At 40.8% G+C, this 14,447-nt stretch overlaps 1 protein-coding gene across 1 annotated transcript in view; it reads left to right on the top strand.

Annotated features, from left to right (window-relative positions):
• The window catches only part of HDAC9 (histone deacetylase 9), an 825,092-nt gene that overhangs the window by 604,396 nt on the left and 206,249 nt on the right, over positions 1–14,447 (top strand). The window contains exon 17 of the mRNA XM_036010543.1: positions 974–1,023. Coding sequence (XP_035866436.1) covers positions 974–1,023 — 50 coding nt within the window. The remainder of the gene's footprint in view (positions 1–973; positions 1,024–14,447) is intronic.

Below are 14,447 nucleotides of genomic sequence, written 5' to 3'. Positions count from 1 at the left end.
ACGGCATGTGAATTCCACCACCTACCCGTTTTCAATTTTTATTACCATTTCATTGATCATCAATAGGACAGATGGATTGGGAAGGATGACATGGAGGTTTGTGCCCGTTTCTACCGCTAATCTCCTGAGCGACCCATCGGAGCTATTTCAGAGCCTTTTGACTATAATATAGAAACACCCACTGCCTTCCCTTTTAAGACTTTACAAGGCAGATTTTGGTCTAAGAAATTTTAGGAGTAGTTATTTTTGTTTTCTCTATTCATGCAGTAGATAATGTAGAAAATAAAAGTGCAGATAAACAAAATGATTAACATTCCAAAATGATTAAAAATGAGACAGTCACAAGTAAGATTTTGGCATATATTTTTAAAAAGATATATTTATATTATATAGATCCCCAAATAGTATTATCCTCTTTGTACTGTATTTTTCACTTATTTGCTTAAAAAAGTTGTAAATATTGGAGGGGCTAAGTATACTTAGTCTTAGTTATATCCAAAGTAGAAATGAAAAATAAATCTGTATATTTGAATAGACATTGTAATATTTGAAACATTTAAAAAATGACAATGTATTTCATAAATCTTGTCTTTCAAAACCACATTGGAGGGATATAGTCAATGAGTAGCTGAGCTATTCATGATACAGTATAAATTTAAAAAACATTGCAATGTACTATACAGTGTGTAGAGCAGTTAAAACAAATCTTAAAGCTCAAGTGTCATAGGTATTTGTTCATAAGGGGCAATAGAATATAACTATATAATACTTTTATTCACTTGCTATTGGCTTTTACTTGTCTAAAATTAGATCCCTTTCTTCCTGAGTTAAATGATAAATACCATGTGACATAATACCTGCTAAACATTTACCAAAAAAACTGTAAATTAGTTTTTAGGAATTTTAAATTATAAAATTTTAAAAACTACATTTCCAATTTATATATTTTTTTTCATGTCTTCTTACTGTGTAGGTGACACTTCTGAAAAGTTTTTTTCTTCATTACCTTGTGGTGGACTTGGGGTAAGTATGAGTTTGTTTACTGTTCTTAAATAACAAACTTCTAAAAAAGGTCTCCTTTGATTTATTTATTTAATTATGTTTAAGTCTGTTTCTCAGTAAAAGTTACACTAGACTGCAGGACTAGCTACATAATTTGTAGGGCTCCATGCCAAATGAAAATACAAATTTCCTTGTTCAAAAACTAAGAATTTCAAGATGGCAAGAATAGTGAACTAAGCCAAGTGTGGGGCCCATCTAAAGTAGGACCCAGTGTGACTGCACGGGACACATGTTCACAAAGCTGGCTTTGCTAGATCTTCATATACCTGGAGAAAAGGTAATATGAGAGAATCTAACACAATTTTGTAGCGGAATTCAATCTGCAGTACAGTCACCCTGAGTGTGCACATACATCATAATCCTGATGAAAATCACATAAACTTCACAAAGCGCTTTGCATTGTGGGACATTTTGCTTGTGAACCTCTTGGGGCTATTTTTTGTCTTCAATAATTAACAAAGTCTTTTTGACCCAGGATATTTATACCACATTGCAAAGACATATTTGTTTGAATCCAGCGACATATGAAGAAAAATATCTACATTTTTGTGGATGATTAGAACATATCCTATAGCCTGCAATCTATTTAAAGTTAACCCTTGCCAATAATAAACCATCATCCTGTAGAACCAAGTGCTAAGTCATGTTAGGAGAACATAATTCTAGCTCAGGTTTCCAAGGACTAAGAAATTTAAGTCACTTCAGTTTTTTAAATATTGAAGGGAAAAAGCAAAGCCAGTCCTTTGTATGGCCTGTGTTAGGCAATATTTTACTACCACTAAATTTTGTACAGGGAATCCCCTTATGTTTTCAGCTAACTCTTTCATTTTAATGATGTTAGATTCATAAAGGATAATCTTTCTATTCATTTACCTGTGATTCTGCCCTCTAGAAATAAGAATGGCAACTACAACTAACATCTGTTTGGACTTTACCAACATACAACAGAGGTTCATAACAACTTGGTAAAAACAGTCATTGTTATTAACACCATTTGGCAGATGAGAACCTGAAGTCTCAGAGGAGTGAGGGTGTTGTCCTGAGGACACACAGGAAAGGGTAAAAGGCTGAAAGTTTGGGGTGGAGGGACATGTCCATGTGGACAAGATCCAAAAGAGCATTTCAGGTCCTTCTACAGATTTCGTCTTTAACAGGCTAGCCACAGGCCCTGGGGCCCGACAGTGCAGCCACATGGCCAATGTAATGTAGTCCCCTCTGTGGAGCCGCACCAGGGAGCTTGCTTTGTGATCCCCCGCACAGGAAAATCACCACCTCATATCAATCCTTGCTAATTTTAGCAAACTTCTTGTGAAGCCAGGAGCTTGCAGAATTACTCTAGGAAGCAGAAGACAAACTGACTTTTAAAATGGGTGTCACTGGCTGTGATATTATTGTCTAACATCCCAAGTGGCCATTTTAAGAGAATGGCTGATTACCTACCTGCAAAGGAGGCAAAGAATGAACCAAATCTAAGGATGACTTAGTGGGCCTGGTGATGGGGAGGAAATGAAAACCGTTGAAAGAGTGGTGGTCATCAGAGCTCCACTCCTTTACAAGTACATTAAGTACCTTTATTTCATAGCCCAGAGTCGAAATGAGGACAGCTCCCTGGGACCCACCTGCCAAGTCTATTCCTTGAACTCAAAGTACCTCCACTCAACTGCTCTAAAACCATAACAAGGTAGTTTCTTATCTTTAGCCAGAAGCACTCTAGTAAACTCTTAGATGTGCCCAATGAATGAGCAGTATCTACTACTTCTGACACAGTGGGTGTCCTTAACAATGTCCTCAGACACTGACCTAACCCAGATGGTGGCAGTGGTGGAAAATCTAGCTTAGGCAGGAAGAGGCAGGAGGAGGACAACTGAGTAGCTTGACTGCATTAATATAGGAAAAGGCTGGAGAGAGGTACCTCTATTTATCTAATTGGCCTATAGGTCTTAAGATGGTATTTTTGTAGGTCTGGATGGCTGTGTGTGTGTGTGTGTGTGTGTACACAAGCTTGTCCTATTGATGCTCTAGAGAACTATTTTGATTTAGTCCTTTTGTTGGTTGCAGGAATGAAATTATGTTCTTAGACATTAAGGTACCATTTTGCCCCTTGAGATCTTTGGTTTTGATATAAGCCCTAAGGGAAACTCTGGGTCCTTTGGATTTGCATTAGTCTCAATTTTTACCTCCAGGACAGTTCTAGACATATTAAGTATATGAAAGATACCCAGTGTGAACTTTGAGTGGCCCAACTTGGCAACATAGGGGTACCCTAGTGAGCTTGGAAACCATTGAAATCTCTTTTGTTTTAGGACATTCTTCTGGTTCAAATGATCTAAGGTAGACCTTTTGGGTTAAATTCTAAATACTTAACGATCCCCAATTGTTAAAGGAAATTCAAGTTACCTAGAATATATGAGGTCTGTCCGGAAAAAGTCCAGCCATTGTTAATATAATGAGAATGGTTTATGCAACATCGATATAACTTGGCAGCCAAGGAGAGTGGACTAGAATAAGCATCCATGAACAATGACAACTTCACTGCACTAGTCAGTGCGGGTGGTAGATGCTGTTGAGTGAGCATGTGTCCTGTGTGGCCATCCCATTCAAAGTGAGTGAGTAGAACAATGAATCTGCATCCAATTTTGTGTTAAGCTTGAACATTTCTCTGTGGAAACTATTTGGATGATTCAGAAGGCTGTAACTATGGGCAACTGGTCATTGGCAACTTCATCATGACAACGCACCTGCTCATGCATCACATCCTGTGCAGTTTTTGGCAAAACATCAAATCATCAGGTGACTCAGCCCCCTTGTAGCCCAGATTCGGTGCCCTGTGACTTCTGGCTTTTCCCAAAACTAAAATAACCTTTGAAAGGGAAGAGATCTAAGACCATGGATGAGATTGATGAAAATATAATGGAGCAGCTGATGGCGATTGGGAGAACTGTGTGAGGTCCCAAGGTGCCTACTCTGAAGGGGACTGAAGCATCATTGTCCTATGTACAATGTTTCTTGTATCTTCTTCAGTGAATGTCTCTATTTTTCATAGTACATGGCTGGATACCTTCTGGACAGACCTCGTATACCTTCCTACTAGATGGGTTTATTATATACCTACTGAATGCTGGTGATTGATTGGCTTTTGAGGAGACTACCTGGGACATAATGAAATCAGAAATCTCCCCCTACAATTCCATGTGATAATGCAACAGTGTTGTTCAGGTAACTCAGTGGGTGAGTGGTATTTAAAGTGCTTTATAAAGCATGCTCTCCTGAGTTGCACTTTGAGCAACAATCTCAAGGTTTCTGAATTCCTTTGTGTTTGGTTTTCATTTTGTTTAGTTACTATGGCATGACTCATTTCTGATTACTGTGTGATTGCACTGCAAGAAAATGCACCAGTAGAAAAGAGCATTTTACCAAATCCCAGGACTTGGTCATTGTACAGTGAAACAGATAATTAAGGGACTCGGGAAACGAGAGCCAGTGCGGGACCACTTTAGTTCTCACTCCTCGGGGTATATCACTAAAAATAGTGATCATTTTCCCGGCCATCTGACCTGCTGCTGTGTGAAGAAATCTTGAAGTCATTTCTCAGCATTATTTTTCCCTCTTCACTTGATAGGCCACAAAAAAAAAAAGAAAGAAAAAGAAAGAAAGAAAAGGGGGGAAAAGGCCCACAAAAGCAAGGACGAGCAGGCTTTTATGATAATGTCGTCATCAGCTCCCAGCTTCAAACGCTTCTGCGGCTTTTGAGTTGTCATTTATAACTTGGAACTGAATCGACCCATAATTCCCCTGATACACTTAGAGAAATTGATAACAGACTCTGTACTTCTTTTATGGCTCGGAGGAGGCAACTCCAATCACATCACTATTGGCAGGCAATATTATTTTTTGACATGGTTGTAAAAGTATAAAGGGGCTTATGGCATTTGTTTAGATGAGGAATGGGCTCTCAAGCTGTGCTGGGGTTTACAGGCCCAGATTAGTGAGAAGCGAAGGGAATATGATGTTTGCAAACAGGATATGATTTTATATATAAGTTTGGGTTTCAGGCTCTGGTCCCTGGGGAAAGCCTTGCAGACAGCAGAGAATTCCACTTTTATCCTACAACAGGCAAGCTCCCAGTGCCAAAAGGCAGAAAAAGCAGCGTGGTCAATGGGCAGTGTCAGAGCCTTGATTGGAGGAGGAGGAGCTGTGGAAGAGGCAGAACAATTCCCTGGGAGGAATGAGGAATTGCAGAGCCTGGGCAGAATCTGGGCCAGCCTAACCAGTCAAAGATGTGCCAAAAATGAGGCTCTGTGAGCTTAATCAAGGCACTTTCTCCAGCAGCGGCTCAGTCAGCCTGTGCACAGGAAGCCGGCGTTCCATTGCAAACTTTTACTCTGTCCGTATTCTATTTGATTACACCTAGCTCTGACACACTGCGGGGGTGAGGGATGTCATTTTTGTGATTTGGGGAAGGGGAGATGGGGAGGAGAATTAGGTGATTGTGGGGAGGTAATTTAAGGCTCATTCCAATTGCTCTGAGGTTTCCATCAGACATTTCAGTTATATACTAACTGCAGGCACTGTACAGGAGGCAGGTTTGGATGGAATGTCTAAAACCTTTTCATTCTGTCAGGTTTAAAATGTAAGCTCTCCCATCTGATATATAAAATTTACATATGCATAAATGTTATTTAGGTACATTTATATTCAGAAGAAAATCCTGTTCTTTTACCCTACATTTATACCTTCATATTATTTTTTCATTCACCACATCGGTTGTCCATAGTTAATCTCCCCAGTAACAGTAACAAATGGTTCCAGCGACCAGCATTTCCAAGAACTGCTTCGGCTTTCTCTACTGTGTTATAATATGAGGAAATGGTTTATTTTATTTTATCACCAACTCTATGGTTATATAGTTAAAAAATCAATGTAGCCGATAGGGTTGGTTACAACGCACACCTCTCCAGCTATTTAGAGTGATTTTCTGTAAAACAAAATTAGTAGTTTGCAAGGCATACTATATGCCATCCTGAGGGGAGCAAAGAGCAGCAACAGTAAGGTAAGACTGGTTGCCAGTGGTTGAACAAGGTGAAGCCATGGAAAGAGGGGTGAGACAAACGAGATCAGACCCTTTTTCTCAGCTGCTCATCGCCTTTTCGTGGGGCTGACTCGGATACATGGTGTGCTACGGGGCGGAGAGGATGGGACTTCCAGAACAGGAAAGAAGGAAGAAGTCGTGTGGGGTTACTCACGCAGTCAAAGCTAAATCTCCAACAACAACTAGGAATGAAGGGGTTTGCATGAGTTTGTGGCGGGGGGTTGGGGGGGGTGTCCAGGTATTAACTGTTTAATCCGCAATAACGCACCGTATTTTTGACATTTGTACCAAGCAGGTGCTGATTAATAGTGAATTTTTTCTTCATGAAAACCTAAAACAAAACCTAATGCTTATGCCAAAACGTGGGTCCCCCAAGTTTTGCTAATGACTCCGAAACCCCTTCCTTATCCTGTGCTACTCCCCCCACACGGTACGCTGAGCCTGCACAATGCCTGTGTTACGTCCATGGGAGGAGGAGGGGGTCACATCTGTTTCTCACATGCAGTAATCAGGATAATGTTGATTTGCCTCATATTAACGTTCAGCTCAAACCTGGCTTGCAATCAGTGCTTCATTTCCTCCGCTGCTGTTATCGCAGTTACATCACAGTCTTCTTCCCTCCAGCACAATCAGAGGATCCACCCTGATCTCAGAATCTCTCTTCTCCTCATCTCCCCTTCCTAACTGTATTTGGATTTTCATTAATTTCAAACTCGATGTAAATGATACTAGCAGGAGCACTCCACGGAACTTGGAGAAAGTAAACCACATAAGCCACCTTAATGAAATTGTTGGAAAATTTTGTTTTGTGCTCTGGATTCCACAAAAGGATCATGTTGCCCCCGATTTGGATAATGTAGTCCAAGCTATTATGCAAGACAGGGAATTCCTTCTACGTGACAAAGGAAGTTTCCAGTACTGCATAGATTATGCTAATTGTGTATACTCAATAATATTTGCAGGGATGCAAACAGCACTTTCATAGAGAAACACATACATACATTGCTCTGTGTTTACTCTAACATGTAAAATTTTGTAGAATCTTTAAGTGTCTGATGTCGATTGCAGAAACAGGAAAATTGGAAATGAAAACCTTAACTTCCTCCTTAATTCATTTAGTTGTAGCATCTCATCTGTGATTAGGTTCCTTTAATTGTTTTGACATTATGACTTAAGACAGCAGCATGCATTTTGGAATTGCATCTTCATCTTTTTATTTATTTATTTTTTATCTGTTTAAAAATAAACATGAATTTAGTGATGGTATTAAAACTCTTCTGTTGTTAAAATGAAATCATCATCAAAGCTTTGCAAATGTGTATTTTTACATTCTTGGACCTCAATATCTGTAAAAAATTATATGTGCCTCTATATTAACCAAAGTGATCCAATAGCAGGAAAGAAAAAACATCCTTTTCTAGAATTACTTGTTCTATCAATTACCTATAATGATTTTCCTCACTTCCATATGTGTCTTGATTATAAGCACCGAGACAAGAAGAGAAGAAATCGCATTGTAGAATCTGCTGTTGCTGAAAGGAAAATGCATTTGATGAACCTTAAGCTTCTACCTAACTCAAGAAATCTAGGTTCCATGAAACAAAAACTCTGAAAAATTAAAATATACTAGAAGAAATTTGAATAGACAGTCATCTACCGATTGCCACTTCTGACTGTCAAGAAAGCATAAAGCCTTAGGTTAGACAAAAATTTAGAGTTTGTAAAGGAAATGGGACCACCTTGAAAAACAAATCTTGAGCCAGCTTTTACACTTTGCAGCCTGAAATGCATCTAAATCCAGTCCTACCTCCAGCTTTCATTTCAACATGAAAAAAAATGTTCGCCATTGTCATATTTCCAGCCTGGATAGTTCCAGATCCAGATATTCATCCTTGTAACAAACTAATAATGTTCAATACATAATACTGGCATATTGTTATTGGCTTTGTCATTGTGAGGTATTTTGACAGAAAGGTCAGTGAAGCATAATGTCTAAATTTTCAAATAATTTTTCTTTCAAAATCTAGAACTAAAATAGTTGACTGAATGCTTGAGGAGCAGCGGGCAGTTCATGGTGGAGTTCCTAGGACTTAGTCATTGCAAACCCCCTAAGCAGAACCCGTGGCTCCTGACTTCCGGGGGGCAGCACTGTTGTTGCCGTGCAAAGTCTCAATGTTACATATAGAATAATAAGTAAAATAAACGACTTTAACTATGTACATTGAATCATTGTTTTTCTGAAGACTACTGAGTCCCTTAAAAAACTAACACATATAGGATGATACCCAAATCATTTGGTCAATTTATTCTGTTATAGTTTAAATAACATGATTTATGTGGTATCTAATTAATATTTCCCATGGAGACATAATCTACCTATCCTTTATAACAATTTATAAAGCCTTCTCAAGATAATCCTACACCAGTTTGAAATGTGGTCATTCGAAGAAATGAAAAAACGCGGCCTGCAAGTACTGAAATTCTTTGCTACTAAAGAGATTACATTTTTTTTTACCTGACCTGTTGCCTTTCCTTTAGATACTTCAACATCCATCCGTGCGCTCTTTGTAAAATAAACATGTACTGAGAGACTGCTGTGTGTCAAGTATGGAATGATCTCTAGTCTCATCATTTTCTCTTACAGTTTGATGCTTTTTCCCTTTTTGATTTCCACTTATACCTCCTACTCCTTTGTATCACCTTTTCTTTGTATTAATTGTCTATTTCTATTCATCAATTTTAGTGAGAAAGACCTGGGAGTTGATAGAGAAAAAAGTAGGTTTATAGTTATGTGTATGGAAGTAATGCAATAACTAATAAATAAGAACACAAGAGTTAACTCTGTATTCTGCATGCTCACAACTCTAAGCCTGCTTTTGCCCCACCCTGTATGGGTGTGTAATGATGAGTATTCTGGAGAAAAGAAAGCGAAGAATGGTGCGTGGATTCTGGTGGGGTCGGGGACAGAGCAGGTGGTTGATGGGAAGTGTTGCCTTTTGAAGATTAGAACCGATGAGTGAGGGATCACCTGGGAGTCTTGGCTTCTTGGGGTGACTACTTAAAGAGGGACCCAGGAAATCATGAGATCTGTACTGAGGGCCCAAGGCAGGATGATGGGGAAACAAAATTCAGGGAGGCTGAAAGGGGCCTGTCAGGAATGCTCAGAGTTCTGAGTCCCCACCGTCACTCCTGCACATGCAGGTGTGAATAGCTGGGGGCAGGGGTGTCCTGTCCAGAACATGCAGAGCTCTTGGCCTCCTCCTTGCCTTGTGGATTGAAGTGTGGCAATGTGGGGGCAGGCAAGCTGGATTTACAGGTGCAACCTGAGATCCTGAGATCTCTGTTAAGATCTGACCTAGTGATCTGGAGGAGCTTGAGCCAGGGGGCACAGTTAAAAAGGGCTCATGGGTCTGGGACTCAATAGCAGGTCCTGAGCTGTGAGACACCTGGGTGGCTCCACGGCTTAGCAGCATTATGAGCTGTGGGGTTCCCAGCCCCCGGGGATGTTATTCAGACAGTTTCCTGCACACATTGTGCAGCTGCAAATTAGATACAGCACTCTAACACCTGCCCATATTCAAGTGTGAGGAAAATGCCCTGGAATTTGCATGATACTTCCCAGCGCCTTTTCATGTTCATTTTAGTGGCTTTTTGAATGACACTATTATATTGTGGCCTCCTTTGTCTCTGTCTGGTCCCTGCTAATTTATATCCAAGTTGAAAAATTCAGGGCAACTGATTTGTTGATTGCATTAAGTTAGTGCATGGACGTTAGGATGGAGACCTTCCAATTTCTTTGTGGTCAATTGTATGTTGCATGTATATAATGCAAGGAACTCAACTTTTGGAATATGAATTCCAGGGGCATCTCTTACTAATAGCTATCAGTTTTTGAGCCTCCATATTTTCAATATTATATGAAAAAAGCCAATAAAAATGACAACTAAGTAATTCAGGACTGTACTCTAACCATATAAGTAAAATAATAACTCTTAACTTTGGCCCTAATGGGGTCCAGAGGATTGACTTTAATGATGGAATTAGATCCTGGGTGGAGGGACAGGTAAAATGCCCTGGCTTTGTCAGGGGCCTAGAGAACTCTTCACCCTCTTGGTTCTCGAGTAACTGGGCTGATTCACAGCCTCACCTGAGACTAACTACCCTCTATGTGCAGTTTGCAATGGTAACCTACCTTGTATCTTTTAATCTTTATACCAGTTCTGGGCATCTTATTACAAAAGATGTAGCCAAGTCTTTGGAGTCTATAGAAAAGGACCCTGAGGCTCAGAGAGGGGAGTGAGTTGTTCATGTCACACAAGTAGTAGGTGGTGAAGCAGAAATCTCCTGATTCCGCAGCTCTTAACCACACTACCGTGCACACACAGCTCACTGTCACTTCCGCCCAGTGGCTGTCAGCACTCCTCTCCCCAGTGAGAGCGGCCCTAGCCATAGGAGAGCACAGTTGTTTACTTTGCCAAACGTACTCTCTTCTCTATTGAAATTCCTGTAACGGATTAAATCCACTTAGTCAGACATCATTAATTTGGGGGGAAAAATTATGCAGCTCTACACAGCATTTCAGCCCTAACTAGAACACTGAAAACTCTCCTCAAACACCGAGTTAATTTTATGAAGCTGATCCCGGTAGGAGCAGGGGGCCCTAACGTGCACTCTCTAGAGAATGAAAAGGTTAGCATTTTATGAAATACCATGTATATACTGTGCATATCAGGTTAATGAAGAAACAGTAGGACAATACTGAGACAGTACTACGTGGCTTTCCCTCTGAACTCAGCCTTGGTGGGACTAAGCAACAGGTCCCTGAAACTGTGAATAACAACAATGGTGACTCTCAAATTCCTTGGCTGACCACATAATCCACAGGAGTCCATACATTACTTGGCAAATTCTTCGGTTCACCAGAATCTTAAGTAAGGATTCCTTGAGCCTCAAAGTGTCATACTTTGCCACAACAAACATGTCCCTCTATTCTTGTTACTGACACGTAAATAGTAAAGAATATTTTCTGAAGACAGAGAGAGTCACTAAAAATTGCACATGCAAGGTCAGCAGAGCTCCCAGAAAGCCGTCGATCATACCGCGAGGCGGTCCGTAGTAGAACATTAACGTACATGACATGCCCCTCGTCTCTTCCAGCTGCTGCATTAATAGTTCACGCCTTCTGTCCATATGGAATATTGGTCACAGTATTCATTCATCATATCCATGGTTTTCCTTGGAATCTGAAGGTCCTGCCTGTAGCTGCCCTGTTTCTTTTTCATCTCACCATGACTAAAGAAGCTAAGGTGTGGGCATTATGCCCTACAAGTGATCCCAAGGGAATGGGCTGTCATTTATGTGTTCCTCCCAGTGCTGAACAAAAGAGAAAAAGCATGTGGCTTCACCCACCCATTGTCATCATAAATCCATCCCAGCTCCATTTCAAAGGTCGCAGGGTTTTAGCAGAACATCTAACATGAAATGAATATATACATTCAAAGGGCTGGCACATTGTATCACATAGGAGGAGGGGGAACACCCATTGTTATAGGCCACAGAGCTGACTGAAGAAGGATGCACCGAAGAATAACACAGGTCCTCAGCTCAGAAAGATGACTTTCATTATTATCCTACAGGAGGGAAAGAGTGATGGTCACCAGACACTTCCTCACTCTGACAGGTGGCCCTAATTAGGTCTGGTTTTGCAGAAAATAAATAGGCTGCTGTCTCAAGGGTATGATTTAAAAACTCTTCAAAGCTCTGAAACCTTGAAGTCTCGTCTGACATACCTACCCAACTGATGTTCTATCATTAGAATTGTGGTACTTTAGGGCGACTACTAATGGGGGAGGGGGCACTGTTTCCAGAAGACACCGTGCTGATGCACACGGGCAAAGAACCTTGACTGAGAGATTAGAACGTTTGGATTCACATCTCCACACTGTCATTGCTTCAGCGGTGTTTCTCCCGCTCTGCAGCTCTGAAGTGGAGATCCTGATTCGACAGAACTGACGGGTCCTGAATTTGCATATTTTTCACAAACACCCATGTGATATCAATGCTATCTATTTTTCCATGGGCCACATTTTGAGTGGCAAGATTCAATATGACCATGAATGGGCAAATCATGCACTATCTATGGGCTTCAGTTTCTTCTGCAAAGTAGAGGTGATTCGTGAAATGTGCTTTGTTATCCTCTTTGGGGATCAAGTGTGGCATACTTGGGGATTTGGTTGACTAGGCCCTAGAGTGCATTCTGTCTCCTTTGGGCAAATAGTTACAGGATAGGAAAGTTTCTCTCAGGGGCAGGGGTGAACCTAGACCACAAAAGTCCAGGGCACACGGGGCATTCCAGGCACTGCTGAACAATGAGGCAGGAAAAGGAGGTGTCTGGCACGGGCACAGGAGAGCTGCGAGTGTAGGTGTGCCCCAGCTGAAGAAGAGAGAGGTGTTCCTCACTAAGCTATGTGTGTACCGCAGGACCTGAATCGGACAGAGATTTTCTATCACGTTTTAGATTTTTTTACTCACATTAAAACCCTGGAAAAAAATACAGGAGTGAGCAAAAGTAGGTTTGCCATTGTGGGTAACATCCCTTTGAGTTAATAAAGCTATTGTGATCATCATAACCTGTGTGTCCTTTTCCATACGAACAACTGTCCAGAAGGTATCCAGCCATGTAACATGAAAAGCAGACATTTATTGAAGAAGATTCAAGATACAAGAAACATTGTACGTAGGACAATGGCAACTCAGCCACTTTCAAAGTAGTCACCTCGGGACCTCACACAGTTCTCCCAGTCACCATCAGCTGCCCCACTGTATTTTCCTGAATATCATCAATGGTCTGACATCTCTTTCCTTTCAAAGGTGATTTCAGTTTTGGGAAAAGCCTGAAGTCACTGAATCTGGGCTATAGAGGGTGCTGAGAAACCTGGATGATTTGATGTTTCCCAGAATTCTGTGCATGAGATGTGATGCATGAGTGGGCGCATTGTCCTGATGAAGCTGCCAATCACCAGTTGCCCATCCTGTAGCCTTCTGAATCATCCAAATAGTTTCCACACAGGAATGTTCAAGCTTAACACAAAATTGGATGCAAATACATTGCCCTACTCACTCAGTCATTTTGAATGGGACGGCAACACAGTACACATGCTCACTCAGTGGTGTCTACTGCCCCTACTGACTAGTACAGTGAAGTCGTCATTGTTCACACATGCGCATTCCAGTCCACTCTCCTTGGCTGCCAAGTTATAGCAATGTCGTGCAAACTATTCTCGTTATATTAACAATGGCTGGATTATTTCTGGACAGACCTTGTATATCGTTATAGAATTAATTTGTTTCCATTCATTAATTCATTTCCTTGACAAAAACTTATTAAGCATCTATTACATGTCAGACCCTGCAGTCATGGCATGTAACACCAGCTTTCATGGTGTGTCATTAAAAAGATGTCTATAAAACAAACAATATAGAGAAATTTTTGCAAAGTTCCTATCTGTATCATTTTGCTCTAGCATCCATAAAATATACCACAGACTGGGTGGCTCAGCCAGAAATGTATGTTCTCACAGTCATGGAAATTGGAAGTCCAAGACCACATGCTGAAGGATTGACTTCTCATGGGGCCTCTCTCTTCGGCTTGCAGATGGCGACCCTGTTACCGTGTTCTCACATGTCCTTCTCCATGTGTGTGTGCGCGGATACCTGGTGCCTTCTTACAAGGACACCAGTAATACTGGATTAGGACCCTAGCATTATGACTACATTTAACTTACTGACCTTTTTAAAGGTCCTGGCTACAAATAGAGTCAGATTGGGCTTCAGCATTTGAATTTGGGAGGAATGCAGTTCAGTACGTAACAATACCCATGTCTAGGTTTGACTTTGATTGAGAGGCCAGCCCTGTGCCTTATCAGCTATGGAACTTTTTGTTCAAGTTACTTAGCATCTCTAAAGCTCAGTATCCTCTTTGTACAAGTGACCTAAGCCATACGTTCATTAAGCTGTTATGGGGAAAAAATGGGTAATGCTTGTAAAGTATTTAACAGCATTCAGCATTTACTAGTTTCCTCACTCTGGCCCCTGTGTCTTTCTTTAGATGCTGATCAAAGATATTTACTGTTTGCTTGCTTTGAGTAATACATTTGACTTTACTAGTGATAAGGCTTTTCTATCTTGGAATCTTTCCTATTGCCACTCCCACTATCACTGCTCCTGGGAAGAAAATGTCTGCTGGAATCTTCAACTCCAGCTGGAAGAATGGTGGCTTATTGATAGAAAGATGTGG

Source organism: Phyllostomus discolor, chromosome 10, assembly GCF_004126475.2.
Source record: "Phyllostomus discolor isolate MPI-MPIP mPhyDis1 chromosome 10, mPhyDis1.pri.v3, whole genome shotgun sequence".
Classification (NCBI taxonomy): Eukaryota; Metazoa; Chordata; class Mammalia; order Chiroptera; family Phyllostomidae; genus Phyllostomus; species Phyllostomus discolor.
Note: the sequence above shows the minus strand (reverse complement) of the source record. Positions and strands in the feature narration are given on the sequence as shown.